Raw genomic sequence first — 25,615 nt, forward strand, 5'->3', positions numbered from 1 at the left:
CAGTCTTAGTGCAACATAGTCTTTCAAGGAATGATTGTGGGGGGTTTGGGGGGGGGGTGTTGTTTTTTTTTAGGAAAATATACTTTGTTTATTACGATAGAACTTATAGCCCAATCTTCAACACAAGAAGGTTGATAATCAAGTTCCTGCGCAGCTGATATATCTGCAGACATCTCTCAGAGGGCAGACCTCGCAAAGCTGATGGACTGCAGTTACCTACAGACAGCACTCATGTTAAACCTCATATCATCAGAAAGTTGCACCTACACCTAACTTCTGTTTGATGCTAAATAATTAAAATTATTTGAATAAAGTTTTTTGAAAAACATAAAGCAATTTAGCAATTTAAACATATCAGGGGAAAAAAAGAGCTTGAGAAATAAAAGACTAAGAGCTTGCACTGGCTTGTTCGGTAGCTCTCTGCTGTTTCCAATATTTCTCTCTCTAGGGCTTTTTCCATGAAGGCAGAATGCCTGCATTTCAAATACATGCCTTACACAGTGCACTGAGTTCTTCTCGATTATTTGAAAGATGTCACCCTAAAATGTAGTTAGTATTCTAGACGCCAGACTTAAATTTTCACACAGACTCTACATTAATCATCACCCAGGTAACACACTATCAGAACGCTCAGCCCACTCACACTTTGCATTTAGAGGGGCTTCTCCACTAGCTGAGATCTCTCTCTCTAGTAATACAGAAAGTAAGAGATGTGCAGATCCTCGTAGCGAGAGCAACATGAGCCCTCCCTTCTCTGCAAGCTACACTAGCAGCTATTAGAACCTGTATATAAACACTGTATTTTATTGCATTTGAAGCTTTGAAATTTTCCATACAGAAAATCTGGCAGCTTTTAGAGTTAAAACACCTTCATTTTCGCCAAGTACCACCTGCCTCCAAAGGCACACCACAATATCTGGCTAACATGTCTATATCCTGGTGTAGTTTGTGACCAGCACTGTTGTATCAACAAAAGCCCATATTCTAGCTGCAGCTAGTAGTATTCCTGTTTTGCCTGGGGACACTGAAAGACATTGTTCTACTGAATAAGCTGTTCTTCTGCAAGTGTGTTCCTGCTAATACACGTGGCACTTTTGCAAAAGAGTGCTCTGTTCAGTAGAGTACCCAGGTGTCTATCCTATGCCAGCAAAACAAGCCATGTGCAGGTTTAACCTAGGGAAGGTCGGTGCTGAGATAAAAAAGAGGTAATTACAGTCAGTCCAGAGCCAGACAGTAATGATGGGCACACAAAGAGGGACACCGTGAAGAACTCACCAGCGTCAGACCATCTGCACTGCTTTGGTGACAATTATGCTTCTTCCAGGGGCGAGGGCATTTTACCAGCCAGGAACAAACAGGAAGAGTTCTCAGTATCTTTTCTTCCATATCATAACAGATCAAGCCATAGAAATATATTTCAGACCAGTTTTGACACAGATCCTGATTCATTTGCAACCTCCAGACCATTTCTGCAAATCAGCTGTGGACAGGCCAGCCATGGAGGGACCAGGGGGCTTGCTCATGCTGTACAGTATTAGACAGCCTGCCCATTCGCTGGAGACTCAGCCTCATGGTTTCAACCCCTGTCTGCAAAAGCCCTCCACGAAACTATGCCCATGCTGTCGGAGGCCTCACATTTACGGCGCGTGCTCTCATCACAAGCTGCTATAGCAAATCAGTTTCTCAGGTGGAGCAAAGCCTTTGGCTATGAGACCATGAATAGTTAGAGTGAGTTGAAGGCTCTCCGCCTTCTGCACAGTGCAACCCAGACCCCCCTGGCCAGCGGGATTGTGCATCTGGGAGCAATCCGAAAAAGCCCATGGAAAGGACCTAAACCTACACCAGAAGCAGCAATGGCAGCAGATTTGCCACAGTACAGGATAGACCCAAAAGAGTTAAGTTTGTCTTTTAGAGCAGAAAGTAATGGGTTGAAAGAATTTGAACTGAATAAATTGGACCTTATTGAATTAGAATGTGTGTGTGTGTATACACATATATATACACACTTTTCTGGAGCAAGAAAAATGATTTCCACTGGAAAAAAATATGGTTTTCACTTGTGCCTTGCTAGAATATCTTATGTTTGGTTTTAACAAGCAAATATTGAGCAAAAAAATAATTTCAAAAATCACTTTAAAAATGGAGGTGGAGGAGACAGATAGAAGATATGTTACATGTAATAACAGAAATTCCAATAAAGGTCACTGAATAAGTACATAAACAAGTAAGAATGTATGTGATTGTACTATAACTCTAATGGCCACAGTCAAGCTAAAATCTGCACTAAAATTCCCCACACATTTTGTTGTTTTGCAACCACTTTTTCCTGTATCTTAAAATATTTCTTTCTTCCCTCAACTGCTGGATGATTACACATAGCAACAATAAAAGATCAACTGCAAAAATGAACCCAAGAGAAACTATAGAAAGAATATAGTTGATCATGTAAAGTCAAGTATGAAGCATTTCTCTGCTAATTCCTACAAGGTACTCGTCGTACATTACTGATGACAGTACATTCTACTTTCGAGATCTGTTTCAGAACGGAGCTAGTTGCTCTTTAAATATCTATATCACATGATTAGGAAGTACAACATCATCAAGATAAGATGGATTTTGCATTTCTTGACCTTTTTCCTACTAATTTTAGGCAGACTATTTAATGTTAAAATCACACACCATGTAATGGAACAAATCCAGTTATGACTGCGCAAGTAAGATTGCCATATAGGTGGAGACATTAACAAGCATGAAAGCACTCTAACAGCAGAAGATTAGATGATATCTATATTCACACTGGATGACTTTATTCATTAACAATATGCTATTCTGGAAAAATATGTTCAAGAAGCACTTGCCTATCTGCTGGAGGAGGTATTTTACAGTGCAAGGATTTAATTTTTAGTTACCCAAGTTACATACAATTGCCAAAAGCTAGCATTTACTGGTCTAAAGGCATTTTGTTTTCTGTGATATATTCAGTTAAAAAGTTACAGACAAATTCACCTCTTCACTGAATCAGTCCTGACTTGCAAAAACTGCAGTGACAGTAATGTTTTATTTAGGAAGTTGCTTTCATTCTGTGCAATATGTAGACTGAGCATCACATCCTTTATAAGCCATTTGCAATGGTACCCCTGACTTCTTTCAAGGACCACGTTCTCACCCCAAGTCGTTAATAAATTCCTTAGCCAGGACAGGTTAACAGTTGTTACCTACAACTGTCTAGTTTTGTTTTAAAAATAACCTGTTTAGCGCAGAGAGCATCTTCAGTGCTGGATTTGTAGAGCACTTGGTATACAGGCCCTAATATCAGTTGTTTCAGTATAAATTCCTACCACGAAGCATCACTCACCTTTCACTGTAGCACACCAAGCCTGGGCCACTACAGGTGGCACCAAACTATTGCCTGAGGTGTTCTACTTAGAAACATCACAGTAGATTAAAAACTTTATCCCAAATTCTTTGAACACTCAAAATTCTCATTAACTTCAATCCCTGACTTGTGTGTATAGGAAGTAGAGGCTTGAGATCCCAGGTCAGAAGCTCACTGAGCTACCTGGTTTTAATCTGCTGTGACTTTGTTTTCTCCCATCAGTGAAACTAACACTGTCACAAAACAGGATTCAGTGCAGAATTTATAGGAGATGATTATTTCTTCATATAGTTTGAGAGTGTTTAGTTATATCACCACATTAGCAACATGTCACAAAGAAAAAAGTTTGTAACTGTTCCCTCAAGGTCCTCCTATAGAGACATTCCAGTGTATTTTTAAGGACCATGTTTCTTTTTTTCTTCAGGCTCATTTCAAGCACTGAGCAGTGACATTCCCTCATACAGTGAGGCAGCTATGGCTCAGAAAGCACGCTGTGGCAGAAAATAGTAACGCCGCAAAAAACAGAAGCAGAGTGGAGCCAAGTTCCATCCTCGTCATTACGCAACTCTGAGTGCCTGTTGGGTAGGACGGGACATGTAGTTTTCTTACCCAATGAATTTCCTGTGAAGCGTCAAACCTCTCCTAGTGTAGTCAATTAAAGCATAAATATGGTGAAAGAAAAACAAACACTAAAATTGTATTAAAAATTACGACACGCTTTTTTTAAAAAAACAAGTTTGGTTTGAAGCAAATGTTAGTCATACAAAATATTATTGCTTTTGGGAGGGTTGTTTGTTTTAAGAATTGCAGCTATCAAATACTTTTTTCCATGCTGGCGATAACTCCATTTAAACTTTCTATGCTCCCCCAAATCTGTAACTTTAATTTAATAATTTATACAGTATGACAAAGCCACAAACCAAAAATCACAGTGTCTGTAATTACATCTGTAATTTAGAAACTGCAAGGGTGGGAAGCTTGGAACTGACAGAATACAGGATTTGAAAACACCAACAGGGGAGTATATCTACATATATATATATATACACACACATACATACATATATATACACACACATATATATGCATACACACATTTATAATTATTACATTTCTACTGAATAACTGCCCAAACCTTGAATCTTGATCTGTCTGCAGAGTAAGTCAAAATTGCATAAACGTAGTGAAAAGATCTCAAAATATTTCATAAGATTGTATTTATTCATTAAATTCAAAGCTATATCATAACCTCTATGAATCAAGAATTAACATGTCAGTGCCCATATAACTTCAATATTACTCCAGCTTTGAGTGACTGAGCTCCAGGTAAAATACTCCTTTTGAAGCGAGGGGACGGTATTTGAACGGTCTCAATAAACCAGCATATTACAGTTCTACTGCAAAAAGATCTCTAAGAATAGAATCGTGGGGTTTGTGGCTGTTTCCTTCTGCCTTCCGGCCTTGCAAAACTGTACTAGGCTGCTTCAATACTCACAGATAAGCCCAGCAAGACTTCAGATTGTGCAACTTGTCCCATGCAAGTGGACTCACACTGGAGTCACAGCAGGTTCCCGTGATGAGGACCTCCACCAATGCAATTGCCCTAGCAGTATGTCTTTATGTCCTTCAGTCGCACTTCTACAACCTCTAGCACCTTCAGCTCAAGGGTGATGGAGTGGAATTTGGTAAACAGTTCTTTTTATGACATTAAGGAACAAATAAGACATAAGACTTAAACTAGAAGCAAGGAGATGTGGGAAACCTAGTAAGTTTGGAGTGAATCACAGAGAACGAGAGACAATCAATACAAGGTAAAAAATATTAAATCACACCATGAGGAAAAGAGGCAGGAGGAAAAAGTATATATACAATTGGAAGGGAAACATGGGGAGAAAAGATGCTACAACAAGGAATTTAGCAGCCAGAGGAAAGGAGCAACTTAATATTTTGCTGTTTTCTGTGAGATACTATCTGGCCATCTCGGCACCAAAATGCTTTAATGTCACAGACATGATGCACTGCTCAGCTCTGAAATCAGTCAGTGCTTTAGCTGTATACACCTTAAGCAAACACCCAAGCTCCCACCTATAATATTGGATTCCTATTTGCCTTTTTATTCTGTTGTGGATTAACAAGGAGCAAGTTCCTGTTTATCAAGGAACAAAGGACCAAGGAATGGCAATGCTCATTCACATCTACTGAAACTGTTGATTATGCTTGCTATGACTAAATAACCTAAACTGAAACACCAGGCAAGCAGAATAATGACTAGATAAAAGGAGGTTGCTCTTTCACTTGTGTACTCACTGAAATACCATGGAACCTGTTCCACATTGCTATGATGTAAATAATAGGGCAGCAGAGGAGGTGCTTTAACTTAAGCCTTTTACTCTCAGAATTTTATGTAAAAATAATGTAATTACTTGCATTTCATATTCTCCCATTTCGTAAGGCAGGGCATTCAAAATGAATTGCTAATATTAACCACCTAAATCTATATGTGGACACCTAAATCAAGGAGTTTCGTCTTCTGAAATGCAGAGTATCTGAAGAATCTCACTGACTCCTCTTTAGGCCAAACTTGTATTACTTTAATCTTGGCCAAAAAATAAAAGAATCATTTTGTAATCTCAGAGTTTGCAAGTCTATCACCCTACAATGTTATCATCTGCACAGCACTCTTCTCAGAACAATCAACCAACCAAAGAAAGAAACAGAATCGCGGGAAAAACCCTTACACATCATCTTCCTTTAAGCACGTACAGACCAGAAAGCAGCTACAGCAGCACACAAACACATGGAAACACTACAGAGGAACCTATATCCCTGCTGTAGCTCACAGCAACTTTCCTAAACAGGCTGAAGAGAGGCCAGAAGCACAGCCAACAGATCAAAGATGCAAATTAAGCCGTATTGCTCACTGAAGGAAGAATTTACCAATCTCTGCTCACTCCAACCTATTTAGACATCCGCAGATCTTGTGTCTGGGTAAAAGAAGAATTTTATCTTCCATCAACTCTAATGCACAGTCAAAAAAGGCACAAAAACTATATGTAATACTCTTAGCAATTGGTAAGTAGTTTTTAACATTTTCTGGGATTTTTTCTTTCCAAAAAGAACTTTAAAATCTATGTTAACATCAGCCGAAGGAATGGCGGGGGGGAGAGAAGAGGACATAAACAGTGGCTGTTTTGTTTGCAAAACTCCAAAAGAACTAGTTAATATCACCACTTTAAGATTGCCTTGTATTTTCAGATATAACATGGACACGGTTGCACTTTTCTGTCATCACTGGGCATGCAGAAATCCCCTAGCAGCAATGCCACTCTTGCATTCATAACACTACAGAGCAAACTAAATATCATCTTCAATCTACTGTTCACCATTACATTTGAAAACAGTTAGAAAGCCACATTCAATATGTGTGAACTTCTGCCTAGTTTTACCATGTCTTAAAAGTATGCAGATAATATTTTTCTATTCTTATACTTTTATTTACAGAAGTCAAACAGCAAATAACAAAGCAAACACCAGCACTAACGCACAGGTTGCCTGTATAGGAAGTAAAACAGGATTTAAAATTAGTGACAAGAAAAAACACACATTGCATACAAATCGCTCAACACAAGTTATCCGCTCATCCACTAGATTAAATCTTTATCACTGTAGTACGTGCTCCCTTGAGACTTCCCATGTCTATGATCAGTAGCAAGTTTTTTGATCCTGTGTGAATATGCATCTTCAGTAGACCAGAGAAATTGTGTAAAAGTTGTCATTCAGCAACAGCCATTTTGGCCTGGGCATCCATATGTGAAACAACAGATTACAAGAAGAAATTGTTCTTCCCCTGTTCTCCATTTTCTTATTATTTAAAAATACTATGTGTCTATTTTAGAGACCAGTGTTTTGAAGCTGACACAGCTCACAGCTGACTGTATGGAAACAGATGCATGTAAAAGATTTGTTTTACACAGTTCTGAAACATCAGATTATAAAAGGATTAGTAGTTTAATAAGTTTAAATGGCGTCATGATTTCATAGCACCTATGTAAATAGACAGCAAGAGACAAAAAAAGACAGTTTTCTTAAATATTCTGTGTAAGAAAATGTAGTAAAAATTAACTACTGTTTTATATGGAATTACATTATGAGTCTGACAGGTAGGTCAATGAAAGAGAACTGCTTTACTTTTCCAAAATGCAAATTTTACTTTAAAGACTTTACATATGTCATTCTAGATGATAAAATGTGAAGGAATTGCAGACTGCCTTTACATGTTTAGTATTTTTCCTACTCTCCTCTCTTTTCTTTGGCTTGGACAGAGAAACTAGATGGACCCACTTCCTATTTGTTCTCATTAATTAAGCAATGGAGTTTTTTAGATTTTAAATGTTATTGAATTCTTTCTGTTCATATATATAAGTTCTGCTGTGTGTTCAATAAAATTAAAATTGCAGCCCAACCACTGAGTGTGCCCCATTACACAAACTCACATAAAACTAGACTATCATCCACAAAACAGAACTGTATGTTTTTTGCAAAAGTACTTTATTTTACACACACACACACACACACACACAAACACACACACAAGAAATCCGTATTTAAGAAAATGAAGATTTCATCTGAAGCACTGTGTTTATGATATGAAACAGGATGTTTCTGGCATGAGATTTTCTGATGCTGACTTGACATCTTACTTGCTATGACTCTAAAAACCAACCACTGTAAACCTCATTGGCGACTCAAGAAAAAAAGGCACAAAAAATAAAAAAGAATGAAACCCTGGTGTCTAGAAACTGAGAAATTCTCAGAGACACAAAATGGCTAAAACTGAAAATCAAAGCAGCACCCTCTTAAGAAATAAATGATTAATTTCTCACTCATAAGTGCAAGTATTTGGTGAAAATAGCATATTCAGAAAATCCTATGTAGTCAAAGAAATTACTTTTTTTTAAAAAAAACACCTTATTCTGCATTGCCTGGGGAATTGCTGTTAAACATGAGATCATACACATGCAACTATGGACAATTAGAACAATATTTTCAGTGTGCTAAATAAATCAAGGCCATTCATTCCCTTCAGATATATCTAGAGAAATTATTATACTATCATAAACATTTATGGCTGCATTCTAATCACTCTTCTACCTATCAGTGCTAATAAAGAGAACAGTTGTTTTTCATTTTCAATTAAAAACATCTACCCCTGACTCTGGTATACTTAAAAATTAAGAACAAGACTATCCAGGCCTGTTTCTGACTGTTGAATTTATGTGTACTTCTGGTCATGGTATTTATAAAAGTAAAACCATTGTAAATGTTATCCCCCAAATAGCTACCAAATAGGAACTGTAGCTTAACTTCTACATAATGTCTTTATTTGAAAGCCACAGAACACTCTTTTCTATGTCAGCATTAAATACATACGTAATTGAACAATTACAAAGTTTGTCAGACACAGTTTTTCAGCCAAGAGCACAAATTACTATCTTTTTACTTCAAAACATTTACCTTAAAAGCCAAACAAACAGAACAGCCCAGATCTCATTTCTACCCTCACACGCAGTAAGAATTCCTATTGCTGATTATGCTTTTGACTCCAAGAATGTTTTTCTAGCTGTGTTGAGCTGGCAATTCCCCAGTATCTTTGACTGCATATGGCAAATTTTGGTCCAGTTCAGCCATATATTCAAGGACACATCATTTTGTGGGGAGGAATCTCTAGCTCTGTCTTTCTGAAGCACAGAAGTCATAGTCCCAGTGGACTATTTTAAACAAATGTTAAACCAGGTTATGTGCTTTAAAATCACCATCCTCCTGCTGTGGCTGGAAAAGCCCACCCAGCAAACCACCCCAGCGAGCCGCCGAGAACCGCAGCCACCTTCTCACCCAGCGCAGCTCCGCGGGGCATCTCCTCCTTGCTGCTCCTGCCACCACCAGCCTGCCCAGACAATTTTAAGCACAGGCACTACACAAACTGAAGCAAGTTCCTACAAAAGAGCACCTTCCTAAAGCAGAATTTTACACATGTTCAGAGTGGACAGAAAGCTGGTTCCTCACTGGCTGCACGCCTCTGCACATCTTCTTTACGCGGCTATAATTAACACAGAGAAGTGTAAGAAAGATAAAGTAGGATTTTGCACATGAAAGGCATCGGAAATAAGTACTAATTGTAAAGCATGGAAAGCAGCATACACTGGCTCCAGGAAAAAGTCTTTTCAACTTCTCTGAAAAAAGTACAAACAATAGGCCTGATTACCACTTTGAGGCATTACAGATGGCAGCAGCAGAACTTTTTTGAACACTAACCTTTTCTTTGGCAGAAAGGTAAAGCAATACTATCATGAATGGAAATATCAAAATAAATGCTCAAGAATCATTATATTAACATTTCAGAATCTGAGGGAATCTCATTTAAAAATGGTTTCTGCAATAGCCTTAGCACTTTTAAAAAAGATAAATCAAATCTGATGATAAAAAAAACCCACAAGATAAGCTGTCAGTGTTCTGTCTTTTTATAGTAAACTTCAGTTCCTTTGTGTCATTTTAACACAGCCATAGGGATGCTGAGAACAATTGTAGCTAAGACAAACAGTAAAAATCTATTTAATTGATTTTTATTGTTCAAGCTGTAAAATGACAGCATTATACAGAAAATGTAGAGATGTGTTTTGAAATTCCGGTTCAAATAATATGAAGTCACCAGTAATGCTTTAGTGATGTGCTTTTAAGGCAGACAAAAAATGGTGCTGCATCTTTAAATTCTATCTACAACACAAATAATATATATATTTTTTTTAATTCTGTGCTTTCCCTACATCCCCTAAAAGTAAAATACATCTTGAATTTTGCAAAAGACTGGTAATTCAGAGGAAATATGGTGAGACAGACCATACAGTCTCAGCCTGCAAAAAAAAAAAAAAAAAAAAAAGACGCAAAACATAACAAACTGGGAGCCAAAGCAAGAGAGTCTTCTCAGCGTAACAAAAAAGATGGTCTAAGCTACACAACACTGCACCAACAGAAACAGGATCGCCAGTTCTTCATAAGGAGATGATCCCCTGAGAAGACTATATGAAAATTGAGACTGCTGGAAAGGAGTAAGGTGTGCAGAGGTTAAAACGCAAGTTTTCCAGGCTACAATATTCTTTAACCAGTTATCTTGGGATATATAAATACACTATTTCTACACTAGAATTCCTATGCTTTCCCTCCCTCAGAAACCATGTCCTCAATCAGCCCCTTCTTTGTAAGCTATCATGCGAAAGGGACAAGGTCATGTTGGGCGACACCTAACATTTAAGTTTTCAGAAGTCCTGTAAAATACTACAACTAGTCAATGAGTGAAAGTTTCTTCTGCCTTTAATATTCCAGTCTGTGTACAAATGTTCCCATAAAGCTACCTGGATCATTGTGATATTAATGAAGGAAAAACTGCCAAACCTAACACGAGCAGGCAAAAAGTATTCAGTAAACTTCCACTGGAGTTCATCTTAGTCATCTGCATATTAAAAAGCACAGACAACTATATCTTTTTTTTTTTTTTCCATGTGAGTTTTTGTTTGAGTTTGTTTCACGGCTGATTTTGACTTTGGGAGGAGAGGCAGCTCCGCAGGTGGACTTGGCCAGATTGCGCTCCCCTCCGCGGCCCCAGGGCGCAAGGGGCAGGGCAGCAGGGAGTCACACCACGCTCGGGCTCCTTACAGGGGCGTTTTCCTTGGGATACGTCTACTAGCCCTGTTGCCAGTCACCTGCTCGCCTCTCACTCAGTGCATTTATCCCCCGCATTTCACCTGGTTTCACAGATGGCAAAACAAACTACAGTCACACCAGGAGTCTCCTGCAGACAAGAACCCAAATCCAGAGCTCTGGCCTCAGATGCCAGCTCTCTATCCCACAAATCATCCTGTTTCAAATCCCTGGAATAGGCTCAAAACGATCCAAGCTTCTCTTTACTGTGATAAAATTAACATAAAGCTAAATAGGAGAAGTATTGTGACTATCCTAACCTCTCCTGCTTTGAAATATTATTTAAGTTACCCCCTCGGGAGCAGAAAACATTCTGTTAAGAGGACTTGGCAACACAGGGCCATAATTTCAGTAAGATCCCTGAAACATTACTACAATTGAAACACAAAATATTATGCCCTTTCCTCAAATAATCCACAACCTCAAAATCAGAAACCCATTACGATGTATATCTCTGTCCTTAATTTAAACTGAGGAATCTCATATAGAGTTTGCTGAAAAAAAATCACTTCTTCAACTTCATCTTGGATTTGGGGTTTCCTTTTATCTTCGTGATACTCTCTGATGACACAGAAAGGTGACGTGTATTTAAAGACTGGTGCTTCAAAGAAAAGTCCTTTTAGTAGCATTCTTAATCCTACCATAGAGTTTTAATCCTGAATTGTAAATATTTAGCTTGGTTAGCAAAAGGCAATTCTTCTTCTTTTGATACAAAATACATATTTTGAAAGAGTATTTAAACATTCACTTTTTCGAGCATGGAAGTATTCAAAAGTTGAAGTCCCTCTATTGCCTCTCAAAGAGATGTCTCAGCTGTGCCAAAGAGAACATGAAACATTAGACCAAGGATTCAAATTAGCTGTCAAGAAACACTGACATCAGTCTGAATTAACAGAATAATTGGAAATGTATTCTGGGCCCACCCTTGGCAGTAACAACACAGTTTTACTCACGTTGTAACAATATTTAAAATAGCTCTGCAACTTTGTTTCTTTGCCCAGCTAGACAACTGAAAATAAGGTTAAATGAAAAACTTCACACGTTTTTAAGCAAGAGAAACTGTTTAAACTTCTGACATTTTTCATCTTCATATTTTTTAATCCAAAAGATTTGTACAGCATTTTTTTTAAATAACTTACAGCATCAAAAGGAAAATAAATGCATAGCTTCAAAACCTTAGAATATAACCTCCCCTTGTTGCAGAAGAGTTCAAAGTCATAAAGTGCTGTAGATATGAACACACATCAGACAAATAATCTAGTAACTAACTTATTTTTCTGGTTTATTTAACAATATTCCAAGCTTAGAACATTAAATAAAAATCTCACAGACAATGGGTAGGACTAACAATGGCTTTTTTTTTCTCTTTTTTTAAAAGAATGCTGAGAAATATCAATTGAACCAACCACAGTTTTATTTTGGATACCAAAAAATAAAAAGAAGCTAGAAGGAAGAGAATAGTGCACTGCCCTGGTCTCAGTAAGACTGCTTAAGGGGCAAGCCATAAGCTGAACTGCGTACTTTTAGCCCTAGGAAGATGAAGATGGAAACAGGACTTGGATACTGCCAATACAGGTGAGCTGAATTCAGACCTGGAGATTGATACTCTGCTCACTCTGGTATTCTCTACCTTGACTTCAATTTTAGATTACACTAGTATAAGAGAAGATCCGTATGTCTTGTCCTAGCACTCGTGCAGCTCCTTGAAGGCCAACATCAGTAGTAGCAGGCGGCGGTGGTGCAAATGGACACAACTGACGCCAGCTGGCATTCAACGGACACACAAAACAAAAAGGGTTTCTTAAATACTGCAGGGGTGTAACAGGAACTCAGGTAACATAAAAAGGGACCTGCTATATCTTGCTCCCTCCCACTGTGTGACTGTGCCACCCTCGCAGGTAACCTACGCTTCCCCCTGGTTTTAGGCCGAGCCTTTGTTCTGCCTCATGGGTAATCACAGACACCTCTTCAGTGCACACAGAGAGTAGTAACATTCAAAATGATGCACGGGGCAGGTACTTTATACAAGTGCAAATGAATTTTCAGAGGGCTGGACAATGAAAATTCAAGCTTACTGACAGCCAAATCTGTGCCACATCAGCTGTTAAACTCATTTTTCCTGGGCTTAAACTTGCCAGGTAGTTCACTACTATTTACTTCACTGCTCCTTTGTTTTAAAATTCATCCTTCCCTCCCCCCTACCCCTCCCACATGTACTGGCAAAAGAAAATAAAGAGACCTCAAACGTGTGAGAACTATTAAAGCAAAATACAAACAAGCAGTTTGGTAATACATTAAATTCCATTGTAATTCTCATTTTTGTATGTTCCTTCTGGCTAGGCCCTTTCTATAACCAAACATCTGAGGAGACCAGATGATGATAAACCTTAAATTTTCTCCCACAAAATAATAACGATCAGTCTCCAATAGATCTCTCTCCAAAAATGTTGTGCTTAACATAATCATAAACACTTAACACAAATATGCAAAATCACTCTTAGGCTTTCACACTGCCAGCCATTACCAGGATGCCTAAGACACATATGCATGTTTGTGTTTAACAGCATAATCACTGAGACTGCCCTAGGAGAGCAAATTTAAGTCAGTTCTTTGCAACTAGGCACAGAATTTCAAAAGTTTTCTCATTTACATCTTTGTACGCCTTTATAAACTAATAGGAAGTACTGGCATTTAATTCAGGGAGAATGACCCTCCCCAAACAGCTCGAGTGGGGAGATTTTTGAGGGGGGGGCAGACACAAATAACAAATATAAAACCACAAGAAAACCTTGACCATAACTGGACAATGGCAAAAGTCCCTCTCCACACCTCACATAAAAATGTTGGCTGTCATCTAACTCTGTGCCAAGTGTGAACTATAATCATGTTGACGACCTGCAGTACTTGTAAGAGTTGGGTGGGTTTTTTTGCTAAGTTCTCTAAAGGGCTTAAAACATTTAGACATACAGAAACAAAGGGAGCAATTACAATATGCAACAAGTAATTGGAAACAGTACTCTAACATTTGACTGGACCAGACTAAAGTCCACTCTACAAACTGAATCCAAAGAGAGACAGGAGAAAAAAAGTTTAAGTGCTAACATAATATGGAACAAATTTAAAGAGTCACTAAATACATGTGGGGAAATAGAGGGGTTCCCTCTTTTAAATATATTTAATAATATTAAAGCTATTTATTTTACTTTTCTTGCCAACAAAATTTCCTAGCTACCCTGGGCAAAGTCCCCGTTTAAATTAAAAGGTAAATACTTTATAAAATACACACATTAATAGAGCCATGGCCCTTTACAAGTTTTCCAACCCCTCTTTCTATTCTTCCATTTTTTAGGGGCCTGATTTCTTCGCTGCCTTGCACCTCATGGAATTATCCGTAACACTTGTAGAAAGTGAACATAACACAACACCGCCTTGATCCAGTGTACTTCATAATCACTTTGTAAAAGCACAAGAGACTATGATCAGGGTTTGCCTAGACAAAAAAGGCTTTGCCATTTAGCTGGTAGAGTTAAATGGTAAAACCTGACTGATGTGGATGCAACAATACCAGTTTACAAGTGTTTATACCATTTACACCATGCTGGAAAGAAAATAAATTATCCCAGTATAAGTGCATCCACACTACAGCCTATGCCAGCATAACAGTATCAGTTAAAATGATAATATGTCGCTCCCCTAATTGACACAGTTATATCAGTTGAATTTTTCTAGCATAGACCAGGCCTAAGATATGAGGTAGTGAAAAAGAAAATCAGGCTCAATATCTTTTTATCTATTCTATAGCATTGATACACTCTAAAAATCTTCGCTGCTCTGATCTACGGATTTTAAAAATAATGTCTTAAAATCCAAAATTTAAAGCTAACATCCTAAGCCACACAGGATTTATATGTGGAGGCATGAATATTAAAAACACCCTTGCTTAGGGTCTTAATTCAGGAAAATATCTTTATTATAGAAAGCACATAAGCACGTGTTTATGTCCCATTGAAGTAAGTGGAAATGAAGCACATGGATAAGTGCTTTCTGAAATCTGGGCCACAGTCAGAAATCACGGTCTTTGCAGAATTTATTTCCTCATTCATTTCAGTGCTGTTTAATCACAAGTCATTCATGTTTTAAGACAGTGGGAAAAACATAGACAATGGAAGCTAAATCAAGTTTGTTACAACTGTTCAATATTTACAGCATCCATAGCATCAAACAGAAGTATTTTTGGTAACTTAAGACAAATACCTTTTTTGTTATTAAATGTACCGCAATAGTCCTGTTAAACAAACCCACTGTCACGGATGTTAAAGAAATTGTTGTTTACATTTACCGAGTCATTCAAATTAAAAATCTGTTCCTGTTCCAAACCCCACTCCCCTTCATCTTCATCTTCTGGCTCTGCCTCAGACCCATTCCGAGTGTTTTCATACAAAAAGATCTGCTCATCCACGTGAGCTGGGGCTAACCGGTTTCTCTTAGCACTTACAACATTAGCAGAAGAACCAAAAAGGCGTTCGGGAAAGACCCTTGTGGCCAGAATACACCAGTATTTCTGAAGAACCTTTGGTAAAACCGGAAAGAGTGCTAATCTATCAGACCACCACTTTAGGGGATCTTCATTCAAACCAAGGACCTTTTGTGACTTAAAGTTGCTCAATTCCTCAACAATCTGAGCATGCCATTCCTCCTGGTCTTCTACACCTCCTGTCTGGCAAAAGATCTCTGCAAGCATGTTGTTGATTACACTAGTAGGAGGAGGAGTTGAGGAGATTATTATTTTTTTCACAGGGGGCTCTTCTGAAACTGCAAAGAACTTTTCTTCAGTCCTAAAGGTGTTTTCTTTTACTTTCTCCAGAAGGCTTTTTGCTTCTTCCACCACTCTGTTTTCAACCTGCTGTCGCTCAAACGCTGAAAGAAAAGGTAGTTTTTTGTATCGAGGATCCAGGAAAGTTGCAACGTTGAGAAACATGTCTATTTCAGGGGTGTGCTGGTAGGTGGTGGACAGCTCTTTCGCTATTACTTCCTTTGCCATGCTGATCTCTTTCAAATCATTCTCTTTGATGTTCAGGGTAGTGTTGAGAAGCATATGGAGAAGCGGCTTCACCATACTTATCGTTGGGTACTTGGAGGCGGACATCATCTCTGCAACCTGCTTGAAAGGTTGCAACAGCTCCACCAGGCCTTCGACTGTATTCCACTCACTGGCTTCCAGCATGAGGTGGTGGTTATTGCTGTCCTCCACAAGAACCGCTGCAATGACAAACTGCTGCTCCTTAAGACGCTGCAACATAGCAAGCGTGCTTCCCCACCAGGAAACACGATCGCTTACGAGCATACAGTGCAGAATATTTTGCTGCTTCTGCTTCTCGCTCAGCATATACATTGCTACTGTAGACTGCTGAAAATATTCCACCAGTTTTCGGCACCTGGCAAGAAGGCTGCACAGTTTGGGGAGCTGAAAAGCTTGTTGTATTCCTGCATTAAAAGTGTGCCCCAAACAAGGCATCTGTACTGGAATATCTAGCAGAGAGCAAGCTTTCACAATGTCTTTACCATAATCTGTTGTAGCACCAAAGACTTTTGTATTGATCCCCCATTCAATGAAGGTTTCATAAAGGACTCGTGTAATAGTCTCTGCAGTATTATCCTCTGGTACTTCAAATGTTTTTAAACACCGTGAGTTAACAGCCAGGCAGTTAGAAGGACTACTGCTGAGAAAATGAACTGCAACTGTTACATATGACCTGTTCTGGTTTTCACTCCTCCACATGTCTGTGGATATGCCACACCACAGAACTTCAGTGAGCTCCTTTAATACAATTTCTCTAATAGCATTGTATTTTTCAGGAATAGCTTTTGTACAGAAATACTTCCGGCTAGGGAGTTCATACCTGGGATCAGCTGTTCTCAAGAGGGCCTTGAACGTGGGTTCATCAACAATAGAGGCAGGATACATGCCCTCACAAATTAAGCTGATGACCGCAGATGTCAGTTCTTGATGCTTTTTGTTTTCATAATTCTGGTAGGTCTTCATAATTAGATTATCTTGAACAACCTGCTGTGATGATTCTGGCTTGATTTTTGAAAAGGCAGTAGCAAAGGCTTCCCTCATCTGCTCAGTGTTACTTTTCACAAACTCGCAGAATTCATCAGGGTGATTTTTCTCAAGGTGGTATGAAAGGTTGGAAGTGTTTCCTGAATAGGCAATTTGTGCCATGCAAATACGGCAGTAGATTTTCTTCCACTGTAATATGCATCCTTCTGCATTGGTATCAAACCCAAAGTACTTCCATACTTTACTCTTTGCTCTCGGATGAGCCACTAACTTTAGGTCTGATGGGGAACCTTCTAAACTTTTATTCTCCATTGCTTCTTGGCCACCGTTCCACCTTTTGATCCTTCACTCATTAATGAGTACCTGATAAAGGCAGCAAGATAAAGATACAATGAGAAAGCACAAGTTTGACCACACTTAACTATGTGAAAACAGCGTTTCTGTGAATATACCAAGAAACCTACCTTACTAATTACATTTGCAAATTTAAAGATGAGATTTGCAGGAAGTGTGACCTACAAGAAGCCCATTAGAATGTCAAAAATTAAAAAGGTTTTTAATATATCACATTCTGCTGTGAAACTGAGCTAAAAGATCTGAGAACATCTTGTTTCTGGAATTACATAATTCTTGGTAGAGAAAGTGTAACAATCACCACAGAGCTGATACGTTATTGTCACACAAACCAGACCATTTGCTACAGGATTTCCCTCTCCCTTAAGTTATAGTTAGAGGTAGATCAACATCCTCCTGCCTAGAGAGTTACTGAACTCCACTATTAACATTTATTTCAAATGAAACCTGATACTGAAGGAGCAAAGGTTTTATTGTCTGTTTATTTTGAAAGAAGTTTGTTAGTTTGATGTAACTGTGCTAGAGTTTGTTTTTTAAAAAAAACTTGTCATGAAAATCACGGCATTAATCCTGCTCCTCTGAAATTTAAAGATGTTTTCTGATTGAAAGAAAAGGAAACAGAATTTGAATCTACATGCAGAACAACAACATGCATTTGAAACCTTTCCTGTCCTTCTCTTTCAGAAATCAAAGCAACCTCCTGAGCTACTGGTTCACAATCCTGGTTCCTGGAATAACAGTGCATTATAATTACAGGAAAAGGCATATGGGTAACCACTAATAAATGTTATTAAGCACATCAGTTCAAAAATAAATTTACCATTTCTTTTTTCGAAAGACTAAAGAAGTGGGGGTGGGCAGGACGACATTCTAGAGAAGAGTACGGTGATAAGGCAAGACTCGGCAATCTGTAGCTAAACATATGTACAGCAAAATATTTCTTGTGCAAGTAGTCAAATGCAAGTGGTATCTCAGGCCTACAGTGTCTCTGGCTATGGTGCAGGCAACCACGTGCCAGAGTTTATTTCTCTATACCAAAAAGTCCAGCAGGAGAACAACAAGACTGCACACTGACACTTCTCTATTTTTTTCCACGACATCAGTCTAGCCACAGTGAGCACAATGGCCCTTCTTGAGGGGCCTGGCCAGGATCAGGAAGGAGAAGGAAGCCCTCAGTTAAACACTGATGTGACCTTCTACATAAAACTCCAGAGGAAGAGAGGAACAGAAACTGAAAGAACGTTCGTGCAGAGAGTCTGAGAGCATTGGGATTGCTCCCTGCTTTGCTCATCAGGGGCTGCATGTGCCAGAAAACCCTGGGTTAAATATTGGCTGGTAGGGGGAAGAAGAAAGGACTTGGCTTCTTCAAACTTGTTGCAGGGGAATATCCCACAGAACTTTATGCGTGCAAGTTTTTCCCAGAGGGTTTTCTGCTGTTGAGGAGCACTGAGGGAAAAAAAAGATGTTTTCCCCCTGAACTATCATAGATAGTTTGCAGAATTTTGTGAATTTCTTGAATGAAAAAAAACAAAGACAGATTTACCAAGATTAAATATACTTATCTAAATGAAGCTGTTAGTTTAGAATCTGAGTGAGACACATAGGGCAAGTACTTTATTAGACTTGTTTTCAGTATTTATATCTAAAGATATACCTCTGGATGCAGATCTTTTGGGGGGGAGAAAAAAAAAAAGTGTTCTGAGTACTAGTATGCCCTCGACTATGACTCATTTAGTGCTTTTTAGTTGTCAGTATAAACTATTGATTCAATATGGTAATGCTGTGTAAGTCCAAAGATGCATACATTGACAGCTCCATGGTATGTGCTCTCACAATAACTGAAGATTTTGAAAGAGTAAGTGGTATAATACAGAGTAGTATAAATAACACTGCTATAGCATCTGATTGTGTATTGACAAGATATATCAGTATGTATTACTATTGCTTCTAGATTCCTCCATTTCAATCCATGCCACAGTGTCTCAAAGAAGTATAGAGGCTCCTGATACTTCACTAAATTTTATAGTTTCCTTTGCAATTACATGGCAGTTCCTGGAAGCAAGGAGGAAGGTACTTAAAAAAAAAAAAAAAAAAAAAAGAGGTGATGCGTCTTTAATATTCAAAATCAGTATGACACACCTTGGGTCAAAAAGTTCATCAAAGACTGATTTCCGAGCAAGGGAGTGTTACAGACTCACTCCACCCTCTATTCTCATGTACGTTACAGCTTTACCATCATTTTTAGATAGATCTGGCACTTAACAATAGTGGCACACAGTAGCAATGCCATAGTTCAGAATATGTCAGCATAAGTTAGCCTTTATTTTAATGCTGTAAAACACATTTCAATTGATTGTTATAATAGCCCTAATATAAACTACTAATCATCCCTACCTCTCCTCAAATGTTATACAGCATAACTGATACTATTTAAAAAAAAGGAAAAGTTGCACATTTTCCTCTAGGAAGGGTAAGTTTTTCCTCTTTCAGTGAAACAATCAAAATGTCCACAGCCTACGCTTGGCAAAGAACAGAGCACCTTCAGCTGTGAGCGAAACTAAATCCATCAGCCCCTAGCAGAATGAAATCTATCGGGAATGAAGCACTTCATGGCCTTTGGGAGGTGCTGCAGCTTGTTATATGGGTAGCTGACAGAAGCGCTCTTTTAGGTTGCCTAACTTTCCACTGTAAAAAACTAGTGCCACTTTTGTTTGCTGAAAACCTTCTCACAGACAGAAGCCTTCAGGCTACAAAAGTGCCTTTCCCTTCTCTCTTTAATTTCCACCCACATTTAAATGGAGTGCAAATTCTGAAAAGTTGCTACTTCCTTTGCCTCCTTCATACAGCTGGCCAAAACCACCACCAAATAAATACTAGGGCTGAGGCTTTTTAAAAGCCGAATTGACAACACCCCCGCAGGTATTCTTCTCTGCTGGCCTGGGAGCTGACACCAGCTATCACAGGAGGAGAAGGCAGGAGAGGAAGAAGAGGCCAGGCTTCTGGTCCCTCGCAGCACATGGCCCCTCACCTCATGGCCACTCTCCCAGCTGCTGCTGGCAAAGGATGGGTGCTCTGCTGCTCAGCAGGGAGGGCCAAGGGCCAGGGCCAGGTCGGGCTGCTTCCCGCCATGCTCTCAGGCACAGCCTTGCTCTTTACACTTCCCAGCTCACACTCATAACATAAAAACACATTTCTCTGGCATACGGCAGGGCTAGGCATCAAAGGTTCAAACCCCAGTGACGACGCGCACTGCAGAGGATAACAAACAGAATTTGACTTCCCCACTAACAAAGAAAATACTATTTTGTATACTACTAGTATACTAATACTACTGGTTTTCAAAAATTGTACTAGAGTAACTTAGATTGTGAAACCAAGCATTTGAATGTTAGGAAATGTCAGGTGTACAGCTGCTGTGCAACCTTAGTTCTGCCCCCTTGTGTATATACCATATGACACAGACTGTAATTACACGGTATCGTTTGCACAGAACCCTTGCCTCACTCTGCAGAGGCAACAATAAAACTGCTATTTCCTAACTTTTGAAACTACCTAAATAACTCTCTTTTATATGTGTGCGGGAGAGGAGTAGTAATTATCAGATGCAATTTAATTTTTGCCTAACATCAATCTTTCCTACTCGATCATTCCTTTAGCTACCACTGGAACTAGATGTTTTATAACCTGGAGTCCTTACTACTTTAAGCAGGAAGTTCTAAATCTATTATTATCCTTTAGTCATATAAAGTAAAAGCCTTCAATACATGAATTAAAATCAAGAGATAGATATTCTCAAATTAATATTTCATGATCCATTATAAAGAAAATTTATACAAATTAAAATATTGATTCATTAGTTAGAAATTGGGTCAAATTAAAAATATACATGAAGTTAAAATTACTTTTAAGACTATGGGTCAGTTTAAGCTCTTCTAAACTTCAGTCACACTACTACCCTCTTCAAAACCATTTTTCTACACATCATAGGTACAAATATAATTACTAAGACTTCAAAAATACAAAACATGCAGCATTTAGTCTTTCCATAATGTATTTCAATAAAACAAAGTATACAGAAGAAGATAAATGCAGGAGGAAAAATCCCAAATTAATTCCTTGAAAACTTTTAAAATACCAGAAATATTATTACTATTTGGAACATTTTTGCCATCAGTAAGATGACTTCCAGTGACGAGATTTCCAGTGTATATATCCGTTGTCATAATCTTTTTATGAATTCACTGATTAAGTTTTTGTTTTTCAAAAGCTGAAGATATCAAGATGCTTATAGATGCAGGGCTTTTTTCCCAAATTAATTAAGATTAAGCACTGTAAAAAAAAATTAAGCTGTAATTTCTAATGAAACTATTAATTGTTTAGCCCACAGAACACTAATACAGCTTACAATATATATCTGCAATTACACTGTTAATGCAATTGGTGCTTGAAAAAATGTTTTAACATATGTAGCCTCTTCCCTTTTACTGCTGCACAGTGACTTTACTTAATGATATATAATCACCAATTGCAGCCCTTTTATCTCCCTGGCTCAAAATTTCCATTCCCTGTGTTTCAGGATTAGAATTTTGGACACACTTCCCACCTTTTCTACTCTGTAATACTGTGGGGTTCACAGTATTCATGCTGAATGGTTTTGTCTTTTCAGTTCATAGCTCAAAACAATTACTAAGTTTTTGCACTGAATCTAGATTTCAGAGTTCAAACTGTCCTCCTTCCCAGATAAACTATCTTGAATCCCACCTATAAAAACCAGACGAACCTTAGTAGGATGTGACAACACATGTGTTAAAGCACATGTGCCAAGAGCACACAACTTTGACGAAGTTCGGGGAAAGAAAAAGAACTAATTTGGTTTTCTTTTGAAGACCCTGAACACTGTTCTGGCAGATGTAAGAAAGCAAGCTTTTCTTGGAAAATTAATAGTGCACCTCAGGACAGAAGGGCTGCATTCACACTCGATCTCCGCATTGCCTTTATCCATCAGCATACAGTTCAAGTACGAGATGTGTCTCTATTTTATAACTTCCACAACGGAGCTGCACCAATGCTGCATTATGACTGGGAACTCTGACAATCTAATCGAGGCCAAGGAGACTGGATCGGAGGCACAGATCAGTTCACCACCCAGCCCCATTTCTCCCTTTCAGGGTCTCTCTCATGGAAGATATTATGACAGTTATTATCGCAATAAAATGTGTATATTTGTGAGAGGACATCCGTTCAGAAAGATATACAAAATCTTTAATGTATGCTTTTCAAAGCTTTCTAGATTACCGTCTTGAAAAGTAACTTGGTATTTTCTTACAATAAGTTTACTGATCCAAGATTTAAGTAAACATATTCTAATCAACACTTCCACTTTTTGAAATACTTTTTGTCACACTACAGTTGCTATTTTGAAATTGTTGTATGAAAACTAGGCTAATCTAGGTAAAAGTGTTCTTGCTGACAAGCTGACTTTTTTTAAGCAATGGCTAGACAAACCGAGTCAAAGTAAGGCAGCAGGTAACTGCCAAGAGGCAATTGTGCACAAACAACTATTCCAGGAGGAAACTACTTGTCCTTGGAAGAAACCAGCCTGAGTGAGAACTGAAAGAAAACTTTCCAGATCTGTCAAATCTATGCTGGTCCTACTCAGCCCAGCTGACATTTCCCAGATTGCATGTTCACTGCCCTAATCTGACATTTCTAAATTTAACATTTTTTTAAATAGTATTTAAGAACGTAATATAACAAAATACTTGGGTCACATTTCTGTCATGTTATTTCTCTTTAGTTCTAAAAAGATGTGGAAAGTGTTACACACCCTAGGCACAATACCCAGTTTTACTCTGCCAAGAAAAACTAATGCTAGAAAAATGCTCAAATGACTTCAAACTGTACGCGCATCTGCCTTTTTTGTTGTTAGGATTCTTTTGTTTGTTTCTGCTTTTTTAGATATTTTTTATTATATTTTGACAATGAGAAAGGAGAATCCAAATCTATTGCAGAACCATCAGGAATGAATAAAATTAGATGAACCACTACCCAATGGAGCTACTCTTCAAGAAATGCGCAGATATGCATTTTTCGTGTAGCTTATTTGTTCTCTCTGCTCCTCAGTGCTTCAGGTATTCTCTAAAACAATTATTTCTGCAACCTAAGTTATATACGGATGCCTTGTCTGCTTACTGAAACACTATGCTCGCTAAAATTTTTTACTGTTACTCTTTTTAAAACTACCAGCAGTTCTACAAAGGCACACTTGCAGCTAGGCAGAGAAAGTCAGAGACACCGACTTGTATGCAGTTTTACACTGAGTCCTGATGATACTGTACATGTCCGTACGGACTTGTAGTTTGCTGTTAAGTTTATAAAATCAGAAACGTTTTAAAAGCTTAAGAGAATGACATCAGGAAAGAGGAAATTCAGATTTTTGTTTTCTGGAAAACTCAAAGTTTCCTTCGTAAAAGTTATATGGGAAAAACTGATCTATTATCAAATAAGCTGCTGACCAAAATCGGAAAAACGCGAAAACGCTAACTTCTCACATAAACAACTAATCTGAAGTCCCTTGGAGTAAACTACAAACGTCATTAACTTGCCAGCGTAGGCGCAGGCAACTAGTGCGAGCAGCGCTAAAGCTCGGCTGTGGAGAGCGCACACGCCGCTTCCCAGGGCCGGGCCGGGCCGGGCCGGGCGGCGGCACCACGCGGGCTCAGCGGCGGGGGCTCCGCCAGGACCTCGCGGGGCCGGCGGGCGCGGCGAGCCCCTGCGCACCGGCGCTGACAGCCCGTCGGCGCCGAGCACCTACCTGAGCCCGGGAACACTACCTCGCTCCGCGTCTCTAAGCCGGGGATCTGAGGCAGAGAGGGGGGGGGGGGGGGGGAGAGGGAAAAAAAAAAAAAAGAAAAAGAGAAGGAAGCGGAGAGAGAAAAAAAGAAGAAAAACAGAGGGAAACGGAGAGGAAAGGCACCCCGCCCCCGCAGAGACCCTCGCCGCCTCCCGAGGCCGCAGTCAGGCAGGCGGTGCAGCCAGGGCCGTCACGGGCCCGGCTCCCCGCCCCGCCCCGCCCCGCCCCGCGTCCGGGGCGGCCGCGGCCCCGGGGGCCGGACGGAGCGGCGACAGCGGCGGGGCCCGGCCCGGAGGGATGCGGAGGGGAGGGGGGCGCACCGCCAGGTGCAGCGGCCGCCCCCAGCCCCCTGCCCCGCGGCGGCGCGGCCCGCGGAGAGGAGCAGGAGCCCGGTGGGGGGCGACCCGGCGGCCCCGCTGCGGCCAAGGTCGCGGCCGGGTTGCGGCCCGACAGGCCGCCCCCGGGGCCGCGGCGGGGCTCGGCCCCGCACCGCTCCCCCGCCCGCCGCGGGTGGCTGAGCGGCAGCGCCAAACTTGTCCCCTCTCGGCCAAGGGCCGGCAGCCCCCGCCCCGGCGCGCTGCCGCCCCGGCGCGGCGCGGTGCCGCGGGCTGCGCTGGGCGCGATGCTCACCTGGGGCCGGGGGGCAGCGCGGGCGGAGGCGGAGACGGCGGCGCAGCTGGTGCAGGATGACGCCGAGGCCGATGCAGTAAACCCTGAGCAAGGGCACCGCTCGCGGAGACAATAGCGACATGGCCGCCTCCCGCCCCTGGCGGCGCGCGGAGGCCAGGCCAAGCGAGGCGGGCGAGGCGCCCCGGCAAGCGCGTGTGTGTGTGTGTGTGTGCGCGGCCGTGGCTGTGGCTGTGGCTGTGGCTCGCCGCCGCCTGCGGGAGTGCGGCTGTGCCGGGCCGGGCCGGGCCGGGCCGGGCTGTGCCGGGCGGGGCGGGGGCGCGGCGCGGCGCAGCGCAGCCCCCACCCGGCGGAAGGGAAGCGCCGCCGCTGTCACAGCCGCGCCGCGGCTCCCGCCCTTCTGGGCATGTGCGGGGGGGAAGGGCCGCGCCGGCTGCGCCGTGCCGCGCTGCGGGCGGCGGCGGCGGCGGCGGGGGGAGCTGCTGCCCGCGCGGGGCCCGGCTGCCCCGGGCGGACAGGGCCTGCGCTGCGCCGCGCCTCGGCTGCCTCCTGGAGCTGCGGCGCGGCTGGAGCGCTGCCCGCGGAGTCC

At 40.6% G+C, this 25,615-nt stretch overlaps 2 protein-coding genes across 5 annotated transcripts in view; both read right to left on the bottom strand.

The window, feature by feature from the left end:
• Window positions 1-25,323, bottom strand: part of DHRSX (dehydrogenase/reductase X-linked) — a 175,426-nt gene extending 150,103 nt beyond the window's left edge. The window contains exon 1 of one of the 3 annotated variants that reach the window (XM_067296052.1): window positions 25,030-25,323. In XM_067296052.1, the coding sequence (XP_067152153.1) occupies window positions 25,030-25,150 (121 nt within the window). In that variant the 5' untranslated portion in view covers window positions 25,151-25,323. The remainder of the gene's footprint in view (window positions 1-25,029) is intronic. The other 2 variants (XM_067296045.1, XM_067296061.1) reach the window with 2 other exon arrangements.
• On the bottom strand, window positions 15,198-22,574 carry ZBED1 (zinc finger BED-type containing 1). 2 transcript variants are annotated; one of them, XM_013950872.2, is made up of 2 exons: window positions 22,496-22,574; window positions 15,198-17,555 (listed from the first exon to the last, which is right to left on the bottom strand). In XM_013950872.2, exon 2 carries the CDS (start codon window positions 17,502-17,504, stop codon window positions 15,417-15,419), a length of 2,088 nt encoding a protein of 695 aa, XP_013806326.1. In that variant the 5' UTR covers window positions 17,505-17,555; window positions 22,496-22,574; the 3' UTR covers window positions 15,198-15,416. The 2 variants fall into 2 exon arrangements, with proteins under 2 accessions (XP_013806326.1, XP_067152137.1); XM_067296036.1 differs by lacking the exon at window positions 22,496-22,574 and adding an exon at window positions 18,367-18,382.
• Window positions 25,324-25,615: the final 292 nt, after the last annotated feature.

Source organism: Apteryx mantelli, chromosome 1, assembly GCF_036417845.1.
Source record: "Apteryx mantelli isolate bAptMan1 chromosome 1, bAptMan1.hap1, whole genome shotgun sequence".
NCBI classification, from domain to species: domain Eukaryota; kingdom Metazoa; phylum Chordata; class Aves; order Apterygiformes; family Apterygidae; genus Apteryx; species Apteryx mantelli.

Excerpts from the sequence above, each read along its gene's own strand:
- ZBED1 (XM_013950872.2), bottom strand. The coding sequence starts at position 17,504 with ATGGAGAATAAAAGTTTAGAAGGTTCCCCATCAGACCTAAAGTTAGTG.